Source organism: Podarcis pityusensis (genome assembly GCF_964106645.2).
Source record: "Podarcis pityusensis genome assembly, chromosome: 1".
NCBI classification, from domain to species: domain Eukaryota; kingdom Metazoa; phylum Chordata; class Lepidosauria; order Squamata; family Lacertidae; genus Podarcis; species Podarcis pityusensis.
The window spans coordinates 113,859,629-113,878,852 of NC_138028.1; the positions used below are offsets into that span (position 1 = coordinate 113,859,629).

At 39.5% G+C, this 19,224-nt stretch overlaps 1 protein-coding gene across 4 annotated transcripts in view; it reads left to right on the forward strand.

Moving 5' to 3' along the window:
* Positions 1-19,224, forward strand: part of NCKAP1 (NCK associated protein 1) — a 50,462-nt gene that overhangs the window by 10,167 nt on the left and 21,071 nt on the right. For 2 of the 4 annotated variants that reach the window (XM_081023541.1, XM_081023543.1), the window contains 11 exons: positions 7,710-7,802; positions 8,076-8,132; positions 8,786-8,928; positions 9,024-9,114; positions 10,322-10,459; positions 11,874-11,922; positions 13,988-14,144; positions 14,653-14,709; positions 15,974-16,070; positions 16,202-16,308; positions 18,147-18,279. In XM_081023541.1, coding sequence (XP_080879667.1) covers positions 7,710-7,802; positions 8,076-8,132; positions 8,786-8,928; positions 9,024-9,114; positions 10,322-10,459; positions 11,874-11,922; positions 13,988-14,144; positions 14,653-14,709; positions 15,974-16,070; positions 16,202-16,308; positions 18,147-18,279 — 1,122 coding nt within the window. The remainder of the gene's footprint in view (positions 1-7,709; positions 7,803-8,075; positions 8,133-8,785; positions 8,929-9,023; positions 9,115-10,321; positions 10,460-11,873; positions 11,923-13,987; positions 14,145-14,652; positions 14,710-15,973; positions 16,071-16,201; positions 16,309-18,146; positions 18,280-19,224) is intronic. The other 2 variants (XM_081023542.1, XM_081023544.1) reach the window with 1 other exon arrangement.

Sequence of the window (19,224 nt, forward strand, 5' to 3'; positions counted from 1 at the left end):
CTTTATTACTGGCCATGCTGGTTGGGGCTGATAGGAGTTGGAATCCAATAACTTTTTAGAGGTCTACAGGTTTCTCATCTCTGCCTTGTTCAGTTTCCTTGCTTGTCCCCAGATAATTTGGTTTTGCTGCTGCCATGTTGTTCCTTTTACATTGACTTTCATGTCTTGAATTAAAATGGGATCAAAGCAATTTAAGACTGTTTACAACATTAATTGAATTCTAGTTGTAATGCAGTAAACTCATAAACTAACTGTGATTTCTTTATAATGAGAATTGAGAGGAAGATATTTTTACATGTTTGTTTTCTTCTCAGAGGTGGAAAGGGGAGGCAGGTAATGGGTTTGCATGTTCTCTGCATGCAATAGTTTGCATGAGTGCTTGAGAATTCAAGTTTCCAATACAGTTACTAAGCACTGGTAATTTTAAGTGTTCTTTCCTCTCTTACGGTCATTTATTAAGTAACGTTAAAATACACCTAGTACTTTTTATTTCAGTGATACTGATTGCCAAATGTCAAACAGTGCCAGTTACTAAGCAGAGATATTTTGCCAACCCACAATTTCATATGTGACATCATATATTTAAACATAATGGCTTAGATCCAAAAGTGTTCTGCTAGCAGAGAGTATTATGTGCTCATGGAAGGGTTGTTTCTGATTTAGTGGAAGAATGTAAGAAAAGTGAGCTCCAATCCAGAGAAGTCCTTCCTTTTTGTGTAAGTTCTTATGTAAGACTTTACACAAGCACTTTCAATACTTTTTTTATAATCCACTGGAGCCTGTATCTTCCTCATTCACCTTGTTTCTCATACAGTAATGCAATGCAACTGTGATACTGTTCTATGAGAAGTCTTGCACAAGAGTTCACAGAATAGCAATAATACTTTTCCTCTTTTTGCTCGGAGTTCTTTGGATCAGAAGGATGCAGTGGGTGGGATCCAATGAAGTAGGTCTGTTGGCACAAGGACTTCTGTCTGCACAACATAATTTCCCCTCCCTCCCTTTCCACCTTCTGCCCCTGCCCAATCTTTCTGGGGTTTACCTTAACCCTCCAGAGCAGACTTGAGCAGGTGTGGGAGGTATTGCAGAAAGAGGAGAGGGCGGGAAAATTCCGTTGCACAAACGGAAATCCTTCCACTAACAGAACTACTTTGTTGGATACCTCTCAGTATAAATTTATATTTGACAGTTGAAGTTCTACTGATTTGAGTAGCAATTTTCTGTTCCAGACATGGATCTTTGGTTGTTGTTTTTTTAAGCAGATGGGCATTATTAACTTAGTTTCCAATTTGCATAAAAAATATTTACTTGTAACAAAAACATGAAAAATGGATATCTAAAGAAAGTATTCAACTAGGGTAAATTTAAAGAAAGTGGCTGTATCCTTTAGAACAGAGCTAATGCTTATTTTAGGACTATGTTAGACAAGTTGTACCTGTTTAATATTGTGTATCAGACATGAATTCTATGAAATTAACAAGAATTAACAACAAAAGCATCATTTTCAAAGGTGGAAGAGCTTGAGTTAATGCAGGCATCCCCAACCTTTGGCCCCCCAAATGTTTTGGCCTACAATTCCCATGATCCCTATCTAACAGGACCAGTAGTCAGGGATGATGGGAATTGTAGTCCAAAACATCTGGAGGGCCAAAGGTTGGGGATGCCTGAGTTAATGCCTCCTAAGTATTCAAAACTTTGTTTTGAAGTGTGAGAAATTGAGTGAAAGTGTCTTTCCCTGTGGGGAAGCGTGTTGGTAGATGCTGTCAGTTCCCCTTTTGTGTGTGTCAGGATCTTCCTATAGTTCTTAAATACTGACTTTCTCCCGTGAGGTATAGAACTCCCATAATTGAATATCAGGATCTAGAGTACAATTAAAACCAAAAAAAGTATTTGCTGGCGAATGTAAATGTGCCATCAAATCTAATGCACACCTTAATGTAGCTTGATTGTAGGTGAATTAAAGTTTTTTCTTTGGATAGAAATAATAGAAAGTTGCAACTTTATAAAGGAAAATGAGAAATAAGTTTTGGACTGTGAAACTGTTTTTTGAGTTATGGTACAAACTGCAGAAAGGAATTTGCAGTAGTTATTGTTATTATTTATTACCCACACTTCACCCCAAGGTCCCAGGGTGGGTTACAGCAATTAGAACATTGCCTAATGAGATAAGAATAATTTGGAGAGCTGGGTAAAGGGAAGAAATGTAAAAGGACAGGTATCTAAGGACTCTTAGTAGTATGGGAATAAGCAGTTCATCCAGAGTTCTTACGCTCTAGGACTGGTTTTCAACTAGTGTGCTGTGGCACCCTGGGGTGCCCTGAATGATGGTCAGGAGTGCCACAGGCAACACTGGCCTCCTTCCTTCCCTCCCTCCCTCTGATGCCCTCTCATGTCTCTGCTTCCCAAAGGCTTGCACAACTGTTTGTTGCAGCAGCCCTGCCTACAAGCTCCCCAAGCGAATGCTGTCTCTGGGGTGGGCCAGGGGATACTGGTTACCATGAGCTCAGCGAGCCTTAGAGTAAGCAAGCAAGCAGGTGAGGGAGGCCAGCCAGCCAGTCCACCAGACCTTGCTGTTGGGAATGAACAGACAAGTGGGAGGATTGGCAGGCAGATGCTGCGCTGGCCTTTCATGTGCTTGCTGTGTGCAAGGCCTGCCTGGAAGCTAAGTACCCAGTGCTGAAGGGGAGCTTTTCCACCATGCAGGCCTGGCAGCACCCGCTGCTGTCACTGCTGCCTCCCAAGGTGTAGTTCTGGCCTCATGTTCACCTTTGGCCAGTCTCTGTCAGGCCATCAAAGCATCCTCTTCCCAGGCCCCTGAGGAGACAGCTCTCTCTGGGGCGGGTGGTTCAGAGACTGGGGTCAGTGGCAACAGCTGCTTGAAGCACTCCCAAGGAGAGGGGATAGGAGAGGAGGCTGAGGGAACACTCCACAAGGAAGGGTGTTTGAAAAGGAATGAGGGGCTGCCAGCTCTGCAGGCAAGGGGTGACATAACTGGGTTCCAAAGCCCCACAGGGATGCTGCGGAAAGAATGTAGGTGATCAAGGGAGCCGTGGACTCAAAGGGGTTGAAAAGCTCTGCTCTAGGATATCCTGGAATCAAACTGTAGTAAGTGTGCGATTGTAATATTTACATTGGGGGTTGTTCATATTTCTGGTGTGCCATCTGTCTTATCTATAAGAAAATTGAAAAGCTAAAACCTGTGGTGATGTAAAGAGTTGAGGTACACTTCCCCCCATTCTGATTTTCTCAGTTTCTTTTATTGAGCTGTTTTAGGTTCCTGATGCTTTCTGTACTCCAGCTCTCTTAAAAGCAAAACCGCTGAAATCTTCCCCTTTTTGAACTCTCTCTTGCAGGATTGTGTTAAATAATTTTAAACAATCAGTTGCTGTTTAACTAGGAGCAAGCTGAGATGGTACTTTAATAGGGTTTATATCTGTATTTAAAGAGAAGCCCTCAGGCTAAGCATGCAAATGAGCCATTCTGGAATACTTGCTGTAACACTAAAGATCTAAGCTTTATTTTAATATTAGGTTGAAATCCTGTAGACAAGATCTTGAATGAATAATTTAAAACATTTGCATTTTTTCTGGCAGCGTAACTTGCAGAACAATACTGATATTATTTGATGGAATATTGGACAACTAGCCTACTTAGGCAATTTTTAGAAATCTATCTGAAATCCCACATGTAGACTGACTAATCCGCCTTGACCCTCAACACATACACCCCAGCTCGGTGCTGAGACCAAAAAGATGTGTTGAATCACAAAGCCCAGTGGAATTTTAGATAGGGATAGAAAATAACCAAACAACCCATTGAATATTGCCCACTTTTTACTTGCTTGCTTCTTTAAAGCAATTTTGCCCTGTACTTTAACTGGAAAAGCTCTCTGAGGGGCTTACAATGATTAGTAGTAAGAGAATCCCTGCCCTCAGGCTTACAGTATGAAAGATATAACACTCAGTGAAAAAGGGATGGGGAAGGAGGAGGAAAAAAACAAACTCGGGCAACATTTTTTAAAGTTATAGTCAGCTGTATTGTAGAACCAGCTAAAATGGAAATAGTTCACGTAGCCTGAGAGAATGGCTACCACCAGTTGACAGTGGACCAAAAGCAGCTGGTTCTCAGCAATGGTAACAGAATAGTAGTCAGATATCTGATTGTATTAGAACTGTAAAAAAAAAGAACAGGGTTAATTATACTAATTACAATAATTTGTATTAACCTTTGTTCCTGAGGACTTGTGACTTGTGCTGTTCACATACAGTCCTAGGTTATAGGTTATATGTACAGTAGGCCGAGTCCACTGTACATATAACATTCACACACTCACTTCTGGTATGCTATCTGTCTGATGTATAAGGCTAGGGACAGACCCCAGCCCTGTTTCAAACTTGCAGTTGGAAAAGTGGGAGCGGAGATGCTGGTGGGATGCTCCAGGCTCCGTAGCAGTTCAGCAGCCAACCAGTTGCAAGTTTTTCTCCTAATGTTGGGGAAAAGGTGGTCATCATTCAACTGCCAAGTGATCACACACCTCTGTAGCTCTAGCATTGGTGGGATGACTCATACCTGTCATCACACATGTTGTGGTAAGTGAAATTCCTGTTGCACTTGAATTTCCAGCTAATTCCCCCCCCCCCCAAAAAAAACTACTATTGAAGTCCTCCTCCCTTTCAAAAGCAGTGTGTCATGCAGTGTTTGGGAGGCCAGAGAGGTTAAAAAGAAAAGGGGTGTGTGTGAGTCTAAAGCTCTCTTGGGATCACAGGACTGGTTTTGTGGTTCTTTGAATCTTGGCATGTGTTGCAGGTGGGCTGGCGTAGTTTATAAATCTAATTGGATAAAATTTCCTGAAAAAAATCGTTACAGGTAGTCTGAGATGTGGTTCATCAGCCCCCTTTCTGGTTCATCAGCCCCCTTTCTGAAGGCATGTAATGACTAGCATCAGTAACATTAATTCGGGAAGGGTATAAATAAATACTGTTTAAAGTTGAATTAATTACCAGTCTTGCTTTTTGACTACAGAAAACATAAAAAGCATAAAACATTTAAAACTGGTAAAAGGCTGAGTGGTTTGATAGCTTTGGTGAAATAAATATTTCTTCACTGAGTGATAAATATTTTCAGAAAACAACCTTAATTTTTGATACTTTTCTGTATAAATATTCTACTATAACATATAAGGATATAGCCATAAGATTGAATAATGTACATTGATACACTTAACTGCTCTTTGTTTCATTACCAGTCTAAAAGTGTGTACATTTTAATGTGGTTACGCTACTGTATTATGCTGTATAATGCTCAGTGTGGTCTTTCAGTGTCTTTTCCTTGATCCCCCCCCCTTCTTATTTATGTCTAGCCAGTATGATGTCGTATGATGTTATCCAATTGCAGAATGTGTGTGTATGATTGAGATATAAGTGATATATATATCAAGGGAGAGTTATTTAGCTAGAGGCATATGAAAGAAGGTGATTGTGGAAAGGCCTTTAATCATATTAGACTTTTTATGTGTTCATGAGTTGGAGAACCATATAGACCCTCCTGAATTTGGGCACGCAATATTTACCTTTCATTTTTCTCAAAAGGCAAACTTTTATCAAGATTCTGTTGCTGATGCCACCCTCTTCTAATATTTTGATTATTCTATGGTATCAAAGTAGTTGAACTGGTCATGCATTTCTTCCTTACATAGACCCAGACATGAGCAATGACAGCATTTCCAGTACAGTGGTACCTCGGGTTACATACGCTTCAGGTTACAGATTCCGCTAACCCAGAAATATTGCTTCAGGTTAAGAACCTTGCTTCAGGATGAGAACAGAAATTGTGCTCCGGCGGCACGGCAGCAGCAGGAGGCCCCATTAGCTAAAGTGGTGCTTCAGGTTAAGAACAGTTTCAGGTTAAGTATGGACCTCCGGAACGAATTAAGTACTTAACCCGAGGTACCACTGTACAAAATACACTGAAGTCTAATTGGCTCTACATACTATTTAAACATAGATTATGCTGAACGTTCTTTTACATGCAAAATATGTAAATTTTATTTTACATAAATATGCTGCCTGCCAGCTCCATTAGACTCCAGTCTATTTTGTGCTGGAAATGTTCTTATTGCTTTGTCATGGATATATGATGTCTATGTAAAGACAAAGTAGAAATGGATGGCCACACTGACGTAGATACACAAAAAACTAGAGTGGGCAGGATTTTTCATTTTTACAGTAGCCAGGAGTCATGAGATGCCAACCTTCAATTTCATAGTTCTGTTGACTGTGAGAACCAGCTTTTTTATGAAACAGGGAATGCTTTCCATTTTTGTGATCCATATCTGTATAATGAAAATTGAATTTGGGTAAAAGTTTTTTCCCTCTATTAATGTCAAATGGAAGAATGTAATTTTAAAGTGTGATATTTATCAATGAAAATATCAGGGAAAATCCCTGTATAACTTTGTGGAAGACATTGTCTATCTAGTTCATGCTCACAACTGTGTGGCATAGATGTGTGTTTTTTAAATGCTCTTTATACATTTGAAGGGCATGAAATTATTTTTTTAAAAATTAATATAGGAAGCTGAAAGATGTTCTAATTCTTCCCTAGTCTTTTGTGTAACTTTATTCTTTCCCTTTCTACTGATTAGTTTGTATCCCTCAGGAATAACACATTTGAGCACTGCTGAAAAATACTGTGTGAAAATCTACTTTTACAACTACTGAATATCCTTGTATTCATAGTCTCTCTTCCATTTCCTCACCAGTGTCTAACACGCTATCCTCTTGCTTCTTTTTCATCTTTGTTTCTTTTGTTGCTTGTGTTTTAATGTATATTGTGTTATATGGGACTGCTTAAAGAACCGTGACTGTATTTTATGTTTGTATCTACATTTTATTTTGCATGCTTAACGTGGCTTTGCCTGGATATTCTTTTTGGTAAGTTCTGAATTTAAAGCGTATTGTTTTCTCTGTAGTAAAATCTGTAAACTCTGCTGTCACCTCTTTTCCCACCTCAAGAAATCTGTCCTTATTTTTTTCATGCTGATTTGTGCTCATAAATGGTTTTGCTTTGGCTAATTACTCGTATAACCAATTCCTTTTTAACACTCTCTAATCTCTAGTAGTTATAGTTAATAATTTTGGTACTAATGTGTACTAATTAGCTGGTAGTTGGCGCTTATTAAAAGAAGCGTTTAGTTGCAGAATGTGGGCACCATCACTTTCTTAACATGCTTGGAAGGATTGCATATAGCCCAAAAGTGTATCCTTGCTTCTACCTTCTGCCCCTTGGCCCATGTGGATAGGGAGGTATGCATGTGCAGCAGTGTGCTGCCAGTTCCTGGAATGGGAAGCTAGCTTGTTTGCTACTTGCCCATCTAGCCCTCCCTCTCCAGGTCAGAGTCTGGCTTGGACAGAGGTCAGGAAGGGGAAGCAGTGCACTGGCTTCCTGTTTTCTTGACAATTGCCAGCAGAATGGTAGATGCTTACATCAATGGGAGGGAGAGTGACTTATTGAGCTTAAGGCAGGAGGAATTGTGCCCCATAGTTTGTTCATATATTAAAATCACAACCATGGAGAAATGCACTAAACATTTGATCACTGTAAAAAATTGTGTACCTGCTTCTTGCAAGTATGATTCCTTGGCTTTCTTAAAATTATGCATTTATTTCCAAGAACTGTTTAGTTTATATGTGTGTGTGTTTGATTTGTAGCAACAGCTTGCTCAGCTGCAGAAAGAGAAATCAGAGATTCTGAAGAATCTGGCTTTATATTACTTCACGTTTGTTGATGTTATGGAATTTAAGGTAAGGCACCTGAAGTACAGTTCAGCTGCTCTTGCAGGCCTTGATAGAATTTCACAACCATTGAGTGCAGATTAAATAATTTATTATGAATTAGTTTTTAAAAGTGCTTTCTATGTTAAAGTAATGGATATTTTAAAAAATTGTTTTTTAAAAAATGTATTGCTGTTATTGGCTGAGGGTGTGTTTTTGTTTTTTTTTCCAAATTCAGGAAAAAATGTCCAGTAATATTTTCAGTATGCAATCAGATTTTTCCTTTCTCTTTTTGTTTTCAAGGACCATGTCTGTGAATTGCTGAACACTATTGATGTTTGCCAAGTCTTCTTTGATATTGTAAGTCCATGAAAGTTTTTAAAAAGTCAATTGAACTGCAATTCTTAATACATTTACTAGGGAGCGAGCGCAAGTGAACACATTGGGAAATTACTTCCAAGTAAACATGCATAGGATTACACTGCGCAGCTGAGATAAAATGACCTAAATAGTTTAGGCCTTTATAAATCAATACAAATACTAAGAATTGTGCCTGGAAATGGACTGGGAGTTGAAGTGGCTGTTTAAACATTGGTCTTGACCTATTCCTCTAAATTACAGTAAAGGTGGAAAATGGTCAAATGATGCCGTAGCTCACTTCCAATGTATTAGTTTTGACTGGGAGTTTTGGTCCTTTGTGTATGCACTGCTTTCTAACATAATTCTTGGAAATATCTGAAAAGGCCATTCAGCCTGGAGTCCTCTAAGAGTGAGTCCATTGAGTTGTGCTAACCTATTACACATTTTAGTGTTTAGAATGTTCTACAGTAAATACAGTAAAGAAAGATAATATATTTGAGGTGCTTCTCTACATTTAATAGGTGCTAATAGGTGCTAATTTTAAGTTGTGTGAGACTTTTCAAATGCATATGAAATGTATGAAGGATTAGAACTTGACGATGATATGAGTAATCTGTTACAATACAAAACCTTTTTTTGTATTTCATTTCTAGACTGTAAATTTTGATTTAACAAAGAACTACCTAGATTTAATCATAACCTACACAACACTAATGATATTGCTGTCTCGGATTGAAGAGCGGAAGGCCATCATAGGGTTGTACAACTATGCTCATGAGATGACACATGGAGCAAGGTAAAAATGCATTGCACACTGAATCCCTTTTTTGTGAGGATTGGGAGCATGTTATACAGTGCATTTTCCTTAATCTCGTTTGTTGCTTTTTTTAGTGATAGGGAATACCCACGTCTTGGCCAGATGATTGTGGATTATGAGAACCCTCTGAAGAAGATGATGGAGGAATTTGTACCACATAGTAAAGTATGTATAAGCCTTTTTCCTCTTTCTGACCATTCGTCTGACTGTCTCTCCTCCCTTTTTTCTGAAAATAAATGTGTATAAGTTTTTTTTTAAAAAAATAGAAAATTGAGGATAAGCAGTTTTTAATAAAATTGTCAAGCTTTCCCCTCTTTCTGTGTGCATTTAAAAGAATTAAATAGTTCATTTAGCAGTATAATGGAAAAGTCTTCAGGATATTTCCATATAGGGTCCTTTTTACAACCCAAACCCATGATAGTTTGTGAGGTTAATGGCAATTCTGAAGATGTCTGCTTAGAAGAGGAAAGTTCCATTGAATCCATTGGGGCTTATTCCCAGGAAAGTGAACATAGGATTGCAGGCTTAAGTGTGGGAATAAGGTACCAGCACACCAAACCACCTCTTCAGACACAAGTGTGGCCCTGAAAAGGTCAAGTTGGGGGTGTGCATGCACAATCCCTGCTGCAGTGTTTCCCTGCACACCGATACTATTTCAAACCTTCCCATACTTAGAAAGAAGGTCTGAAGGGGGATTCTAAGCACATTCAGGCGAATGCACTTAGAATTCCCCTTCAGGCCCTCTCAGAATTAGAACACCTGAAAAGGGGACCGTGCATATAAACTTCCCACTTTTAGCCCATGTACATTCTCCACAAAATCCTGAGGTCTGTTATCTTCACTTCTTCCCAGTGTTGCTCCTTTCTGTCCTACTCTGTCATGACTATCCCCATCCTTGCAAAAAAAGCAGAGTAGGAAATAAGATATGCCATGCCCATGACAGTTTGAAGCATGCTTCGAGTCTTTGAGAAATGATCAAATGGGTTCTTCATTTACATATATTTAGCTAAAGGAGGCTTTTCTGTCTGGTGGATACATTGGTTCGGCGTAGAAATTTACTGTAGGGATAACATGCTTATATCCAAATTCTCTAATATCAACCTAGTTATTTAAGAACTTGCAATTTGCACTTTAAAATAATACTTTAAATTTTAAAATCCTTTGGCAAAGGTTGCAAGTATGTGAGGCAAGGAAAAAATATATCAAGTCCCAGCATTTGTCTCATACAGCATTGGATAGACATGAAATACATGACCATTAGATGCTTGAGAGTACTGTAATAATGGAATAGATTAGAAGAACATTAAATTGTATTTATTGTACTTAACTGCTAATCGTTCAAAACAATATGTTTGTATTTACTGTGTTCTAGGCTCTTTCAGATGCCCTAATCTCACTCCAGATGGTCTATCCTCGACGAAACCTCTCAGCTGACCAGTGGAGAAACGCACAACTCTTGAGCCTCATCAGCGCTCCCAGCACAATGCTTAATCCTGCACAGTCAGACACAGTACGATACTTTACTTTGATTCAATTCAATTCTGTGGAACTTAAAGTTTGTGAGGTTTGCTTTTGAAAATTCCCAGCTCAGGTTATTCATTCTCTCTCTCTCTCCGTCTCTGTCTTTGTCTCTCTCTCTCTCTCTCTCTCTCTGTGTGTGTGTGTGTGTGTGTTTATAATGAGGCAAGACTCCCCCCGAAGGAACAAGTGTGCATTTTGGGTGTACTTCTGGATCTACTGTTACTCAAGGCACAAGTGGCCTCAATGGCACACAGTGCCTTCCATCAGCATCAGCTGGTGGCCCAGATATGGCCCTAACTTTTGCTGTTTGCACTCTAGTAACCTTTAGATTAATTACTGCCATGTGTGTTATATGTGGGGCAGCTGATGAAGATGGTTTAGAAACTGCAGCTAGCACTGAATTTGGCAGCCAGATTTCTGACTCTGATCTGAGTGTCTAGCACTAATTCTGTCACAACTGTGCCAGTTACAATTATTTTCCAAACTCAATTCAGAGTTATGTTTTTGATATATAAAACCTTATGCAGCTCAGGACCCCAATACCTCAGGGGTTACCTCTGCTCATATGAACCTACCTGAACTTCATTCACCATCAGAGACCCTTCTTCATCTGCCTTCTCTGAGGGACGTGTGGAAGGTGACAGGACAAGAAGTGGAGTCATAAGTCATAATGGATATGGGCAACTTTGTCCTCAAAGTGTCTTGCCAATGTGTTGCAGCATTATACCAAAGGTTCTGTTGCATCTGTCATAATGGATATGGGCAACTTTGTCCTCAAAGTGTCTTGCAAATGTGTTGCAGCATTATACCAAAGGTTCTGTTGCATCTGCCCCTGGGCCAGATTTCCAAAGCTCTGCTGAATGACACTGAGAAGATGCAGAAGAATAGTTGCTTCACCACAGAGTAGGCCCAATAATAGTCTCTTGCTAGTGTTTGAATAACCTTCCCATGAGTTTTACTCTACCTGTCCTCCAGCTGTCTTCCCACTGCCTCTAAGCCAGAGTGAGTAACAAGTGGATCTCAGATCATTTAAGGTCATTTTGATCTGTGTGCCTCATCAGGCTGCTAGGTCATAGCATAGATTGTCCATTTGTTCCTGGAACCAAAAAGATGTACCATAAGCTCCTAGAGTTAGAACTGTGCCCAGCATATGGACCGTGCCTTTCCAGGGTGTGCCCACACAAAGGATCAGGAAGAGTTGGTTTAGAGCAAACGTGGAGAAGCCCTGAAAGTGTACTTTAAACCCTTTTGTAACCCTGAAGCAGCCCTTCCCTAAATAAATGATTTCACTTAGAGAGCTGTTATTATTTCATCAGCCTTGTTTAAAATATTGTACCCAGAGCTCATGTATTAACTAGATTGCAATGTGTCATTTTCTGATGACAGCTTGTTTTTACAAACAGATGCCATGCGAATACCTGTCTCTGGATACAATGGAGAAGTGGATCATATGTAAGTTTGATGTTCTACTGAAGTGCTTCCTGTTTCTTTACAGCTGTTGTCATGTATAATGGAGCCACGAGGTCAGTTCAGATGTAACAGTGCCCACCTCTTAGCCATGGTTAAGGGAGCAGGAGCATTCATTCTGTCTCCCAAGGCCCAGTCTTCATATGTGCTAAATGCACTCGTAGCTTAAACTATTGCTAACCAACATAATTGTAACCAGGGTTTGGTCTTTATCAGGATTCTTTAACAATTTTCAAACCTGGTTTTAAAACAAACTGTGCTTAGCAATAACCATGGCTAGCATTGGTATTGACTTATCTATTAGCTTAGTGAAGACACTGGGCGGGAGTGTGCAGGGAGCTCATATACGGGAGCTAGGCTGAGGCTATTCTGATCTCATTATCCCATTAATAAAAGGCAATGTTACAATTGTGTAAGCTCTAAGTTCTGAGGTTTTGGAATTTTGTAAGCATGTTCCAGAGCTAAGCACTTCTAATTCCATTGGTATCAACGGGGAAGTAATAGAACTTTAAACTGCTTAACTTTGGCTGGATTGTGTCCTATGGGTGAGATCAAACATCACACCAGCAGATGCAATTGGACTTGTCCCTTCTCTTTTCCCACCCATCAAATATGTTCTGACAAGTTCTCCTAAATCTCCAGAGGAGTTTTTGAAGGGTGGGAGCAGGAGCTGCAGGGTGGAGAAGAGAAAGACTCCTTTGCATGTGATAAAGTTCTTTGTGCAAGTTGACACCATTGGCTGTTTTGTTACTGTATTTGGCCTGTTCAAGAGTACTTATACATGCTGTAGAATTTCATTTTGCAGCATGAATAAATGCAGATGATATGCTAGAAAAAGGATATACTATTTATGGGTAAAATGCACAAACATTGTTTTGCTATCGTATCCTGAGCCTCTCTTTCAAAAATTGCTTCCCATGTTGATGTTGCAAATTTATAATCAGATTTATCAGCATTTCTTTCTACTGTGCATTTTCTATATTAAGCCTTTATTCCTAAATTGATTATTGTGAGCTTTGGACTTGCGTTAGGATACTTGGAGAGCATCCAAACATTTCCACTGGCACAAGCACTTTTGGCCACACAATGGAGCTTCCTTTACTCATACATCCCTCATGTGTCCCCTTCCTAATATATTCTGGGTTCCCCCACCCCCCACCCTCTGGAGAAGATTCAGATAGTGGGAAAGGAGAGGGCAGGGAAATTCCGCTGCGCAGCCAAAAGCTCTTGTCCTAATGGAACTGTTTAGCTGACTACAGTCCATTGACTGTTGAATGACAAGTAGGTTGAGGATTTACCTGTTAGTTGCAGTAAAATAAATCACACATGTGACAGAGCAATCTCACTTGCATGCAGAAGCTCCTTTCTGTCTCCTGCCAGTCACCTTGTTGGGCTAGATGGACCAGTGGTTTAACTCATTATAAGCTTCCCATATTCCTATAAAATGGTGGTTCCCAAACCTCCCCCCCCCCATGGACCCCTTGAAAATTGCTGAGGATCTTAGTGGAGCACTTAATGATTTTTCAGCTTGTTATAGTAATTGTAACGCACTATGCTAGATGCTGTATGATTTTTAATTGTGTTTTTAGTGCTGCTTATTTCTTCTTACATTAGATTTTATTGCATTCCATGGAATTGTAGTACAGGGGAATCCCCACTTACATGGGGGTTCCATTTTGGGCCAGCCGTGCACATCACCAGGATGTGCATAAGTGAGGATTATCCCGTTTCGTTTCTGGACCTGTTCCTCCCCCTTTTTGCACCGTTTCTGGCGTGTGTGTCAGTGGGAGTGCACATGCTGATTGCATTCAAGTGGGGAGACTCCTATACAGTTAAATGCAATATAAGAAATAGGACAAAGAATTAAAACCAATAAAAATCAATATGAATATTTAATACAGTGGGATGTGTCATCTATCTTCAACTACAAATCCACTGAATGCTGCAGACCACCTTAATGAAGCTTGTGGACCACTGGTGGTACAGACAACAGTTTGAATTTGTCACCATGAGTTTTACATAATGCTGATTTCTCTTTCTCTTTTCAAAGTTGGGTTTATTTTGTGCCATGGAGTCCTGAACAGTGATGCAACTGCTTTGACCCTTTGGAAGCTTGCTCTTCAAAGCAGTTCTTGCTTGGCTCTGTTTCGGGATGAAGTTTTCCATATTCACAAAGCTGCAGAAGACTTGTTTGTAAACATAAGAGGGTACGGTTTTTGAAATATAGATATAGATTAGATTTTATTGCATTCGCTATATATATGCATATAGTGGCAAATGAGAGATAGATGAACAAAAGAAGTCTTGTGGAAATCAGTGATATCTAGGGTTGAAATTGAGAAAGCAGCAGCATCTTGCATATGCTTTCCCTCCTTTTACTTTCCCCCACATAAAATACTTTCCTTTACCCAGGTTCTTCATTGTGCTTGAATTGGGTTTTTTTACACCTAATTCTTTGGAGCTGCTTTAAATTTAAACTTTGCTTTTCGTTGCATGCCTTTCAGCTTTGTTCAGAAATTGAAGCCTAGCTCCACATTCACTTATTCATTAGTCTGAGATGGCATTTGATCTAAATACAGGACCTTAACTGACCCGTTGGGAAGCCTTTTCCCAGGAACTGGTTAGTTAAAGGAAAGTTGCTCTTTCTGATGCAATTGTAGAGAAATGTGAAGTCTTTATCACCAATATGTTTATACATTTTGTTTACACTTGCAGCTATAACAAACGTATTAACGACATACGAGAGTGCAAGGAAGCTGCTGTATCACATGCGTAAGTGTACTGTAAAATATGTTTTTATAAAATACTACTAATTATGTGTTTTAGTATTTAGCCAAATTATACAACTCTGTCAGCAATGCTGAAAGATAGTTGCTTAAAAGTACCTCATGGCAAACAGAAAAATCTCCTGCTTGTTTTGGGTAGAGAGTTGCCAGTTTCTCTTTCCTCATCTGCTGCTCCTACATACTTGGAAGGTCCATCTCTCTGTAGCTGGTTTTGCTTCCCGTTCACCAGCTGCATCTTTCAATCCAAGCCTATATTTTATACAATAAATTCCACTCTGTGTTCCCTTACGTTGAGAACTTCAGGGCCAGGGGCCAAATGTGTCTCTCCAGACCCCTGTCTGGCCCTTTGGACTCTCTCAAGGTCAACCCCCCCCCCAATGCCACATCCCTTGCAGTTCTGCTTTGCACTCTTCTTGCCTGACTGGAACATGTCCTTGAACTCTGGTAATGCTGCTTGGATGGAGGGCAGAGTGGTTGCTCTGTGTAGCTTACTGTACAATGGAAAAATTCATATTAAGTACTCTGCCCGCTTTGACCTCTGGCCCCATCCACTATGAGCGTGTGGCTCATGGAAGATTGCCCAGAAGATAATTCAACCCTGGGATGAAAATCATTTCCCACCTTTGCCTTACATAGAGTTGTATAGCTGGAAGGGACCCTAAGGATCATCAAATCCAACCCCCTGCAATGCAGTTGTCCCATACAGGGATCGAACCTGCAACCTTGGTGTTATCAGCACCACCTTCTAACCAACTGAGCTCTCAAAGCATGATTGATCTGATCTTGGATATTATTATTTAGTACAGGGGTGGCAAATATGTGACCATCCAGGTATTACTGGACTACAACTCCCATTATCCATGACTGTGGGTCATGCTGTCTGGGGCTGCTAAGAGCTGGAGTCCCAAAAAAATCAGGAGAGCCACATGCTTCCCACCTCTTTTCTCAGACCAGCTTGCTGCATACATTACATAAAAGTCAGAGGCAATGTTCCAGCCAATATAAAAAAACTGTCAAAAACAGATTTTACATAACTGTTTTCTTTAAATCTTTATTTCCACTGGTAACATGAAAATGTAATGGCCTCACAAATGTATTAAAACTTGATGTTAAGGAGCAGTATGAGAGGTGGTTTTTAAACACCATTTTTAATTGAGAATGGACTGCCATGGACCCTAAGGACAACTTGAAATGATTTGTGAAATATAGTATATTGGTGATTAATTGCAGTATTTGTATTCTGAAAACAGTGGTTCAATGCACAGAGAAAGACGCAAATTTTTACGGTCTGCACTGAAAGAACTAGCTACTGTCCTGTCAGATCAGCCAGGACTGTTGGGTCCCAAGGTAAGTAAGCTTAGTAAGTAGGAGGGAAATTATTTACGGGCACAATCCACAAAGTTCATTTCCATTTGCTGTACATTCACTTATAATATCTGCAAAGGGAAACATTTTAATGTGTGTTTGGTTTTTTCCAGGCACTTTTCGTCTTTATGGCATTATCGTTTGCTCGTGATGAAATTATTTGGCTTCTACGACATGCAGATAACATGCCAAAGAAGAGTGCAGATGATTTCATAGATAAGTACGTTTCATATCTGGTATATTTTAAAATTCAGATTTCTTGCATGATATGGAACCCGCTGTTGCCAAAGCACTTTGGTATAGTGTACTTGTTTTTCTTCTTATTCTTCAGGCATATTGTGGTCTTGATTGCACTGATATATGGAGGCTCTTTCCTTGACTTGGTTGATCACTGTTATTCCTAGATATGTTAAAATAATGTTTCCTTTCGCTGCTGTGGGATTTGAAAACAAAATTTCATGAAGATACATTTGTGAGTGTAACGAATGCAAAGCCATTCAGTTCAGAATAATGTGCTGGAATTCATATAGCAAAGGTCTCGTGTCTATCTAGCCACGTCCCCATACTCAGCTCCTTTAAACAGTCAGCATGCATTGGGCAGGGTAGTGATGAAAAATGCCGCATTGGCCTTAGTCCAGAGAGCTTACGTAGAAGCTTCCCTAAAAAGATTTCAAACATTTTCTTTGATTCTTCACACGCCTGTTGCTACATTGTAGACTTGCCTTGAAATGACATTAAAAGTGCAGTCCTATACATGTCTACTTAAAAGTAAGCCCCATTTAATTCAGTGGTATTCACTCTCAGAAATGGGTGTATAGGAGTGCAGGCTAAGTCTTAAAAGCAGCTTATCATTCCTGTGTGTTTGTGTGTTCAGATCACAAACAAAAGCTGTGCTGAACGTGCAACAGTTAGTTGCATAACTCTCTAGTCTAGATTGTAACCATTTCCAAAGGGATAACTCTTAGTCTGTTTCAGCAAAAGCAGCAGAGTCTTGTGACTCCCCAAAGTACATCCAATAATTGGGGGATAGTTTCCTGGTGTAAATATGAAGCAAGTTGTACAGTCACTTTTTCTAAATAAATAAAAAAATTGTCCAGTAGCACATTAGAGACCAACTAAGCTTGTTCTGGGTATAAGCTTTCGTGTGCATGCACACTTCTTCAGATACTTACCTGAATCTAGATTCATTTTTCTGTCTTTGCAAATTGTGTCTGTATTGAAACTTCACTTTTATATATTAACAAATAGTTGAATGCCTTTTTTTCCCAATCAGCATGTGGTTCTTCACATACATAAAGTTCCATAACTGATTTACGTTTACAAAATGTAGAAAATCCTGATATCACAACAAAATAAACGAGTAGTGGCAGGCCTTTAATAGTTGCCCAAGCTTGGTCTGCTAAGATAATACCTTCAAGATCAGTTTGGCAATAGTACTCCAGGATCCTGGAGGAGTGTTGCCTTCTCTTGTGGCTGTTCAGCACCCAGCAATCTGCTCCCCAAAACAACACATACTTTTCTAATCAGAGCAATGTAAGAGGATGTGTGCCGTGCACTTTTATTGATTGTCAGTTCTAGAGGATCAACAGGAACATTTGTCCCATAGGTTGTTTTCAAAAGTGTTTCTTTTGAACTTCAAAGCATGTTGTGACCCAGCCCTTAACATTTTCTGCAAGTAGCTTCCCACTGGGCTTGAAAACAAGAGTGGTGATGTCAGCAAAACCATCCCTCTTTGTTTTCTTAATTCCACCGCTTCGCCCCCCCCCCTTTCTTCCAAATATATCTTTTAATAGCTGTTTTCCTTAATTATGTGGGCTCACTGGGGCAAAGCTAGAGAGCTTTTTCAGTAATAAAGCGAATGTGTTTATTTACTTAATTATGGCCTTCCACGTGTAGTTTCCCTGCCAGCGTTCTCTCTATCTCACTGAAAACTTGGGTATACTTAAGTAGCAAATAACCATGATTTAAGGACCAATAAAATGAGAATTTCACACCACTTGACATTTTTCACACATGCTTACATTAGTCAATATTCTTTGTTTCTCTTTCATTCCTAAGGCACATAGCAGAGCTGATTTTCTACATGGAAGAGCTCAGGGCACATGTACGAAAATATGGCCCAGTTATGCAAAGATACTATGTGCAGTACCTATCAGGCTTTGATGCGGTTGTCTTAAATGAACTTGTGCAGGTAAGTGGTGAGGATATTGCTATAAAAAGGTTACAAGTACTGAATTAAGTACTGACTTGTTGATTTTCATCCTGAGTGAAGAAATGCTAAGAAGTTAAAATACCCTTTAAAGTATCCTGTAAGGTGTGAACTTCTGTTAGGCAACCCGAAGACTAAAACAGGATATACAGGTTCCATAGAACCTACATATTTTGTACAGACACCAGTCAATCACAGATACATAGTTACTATCAATCACTGAAAAATGACTATTTTACTTTTTCATTGCCCACTAGATGGAGCTCAGATTTTATACTATACAACACATCCGCATAGATGTTCAACATTTAAACTAGTAGTCATCCTGTAGGGATAAAGCTGCTTGTATTGGGGAGGAAATAAACTTTTTGTTAATTTTCAATAGCATGTAGTTAAGATGACATTGTAATGAGGGAAGGCTGTTTGAAAACAAAATGGAGTCAATCAGCAACCAGTGTCTCTTCTCTGTAGTTCTCAGCCCCTTTAATTGTGTACATTATAGCATTTGTTTATTACATCTGAATGGGCAGGGGAACTCTTTAAAATGGTCTTGCTTTCACAAATAAATATTCAGGCTCCTATTATACAGTGCTCATATCTTCCATTATTTTGGACTACTGCTAAAAATGTGCTAAATTCTTGATTCCCTATATTGAGAAACAAATAACAAGCATTATAGGCTTGGTGGATTAAGTGACATTAGGTGGATTAATTGACATTGGCACCCGTGAAATAATGCTAACCCCACTTCGCAACCCTATGTCAGAAAAACAGTTTCCATACTTTAATTGCCCAAGTGGAAATCTGAAAGTTTGTGGGGTGATTTTGAGGTGGTGCAGGGAGAGAAAGCAGGCTCTCTGTATACAGCTGCCCTTCTTCTCATGTACTTCACATTCAGTACTCTCTCATACATAAACTATGTGCATC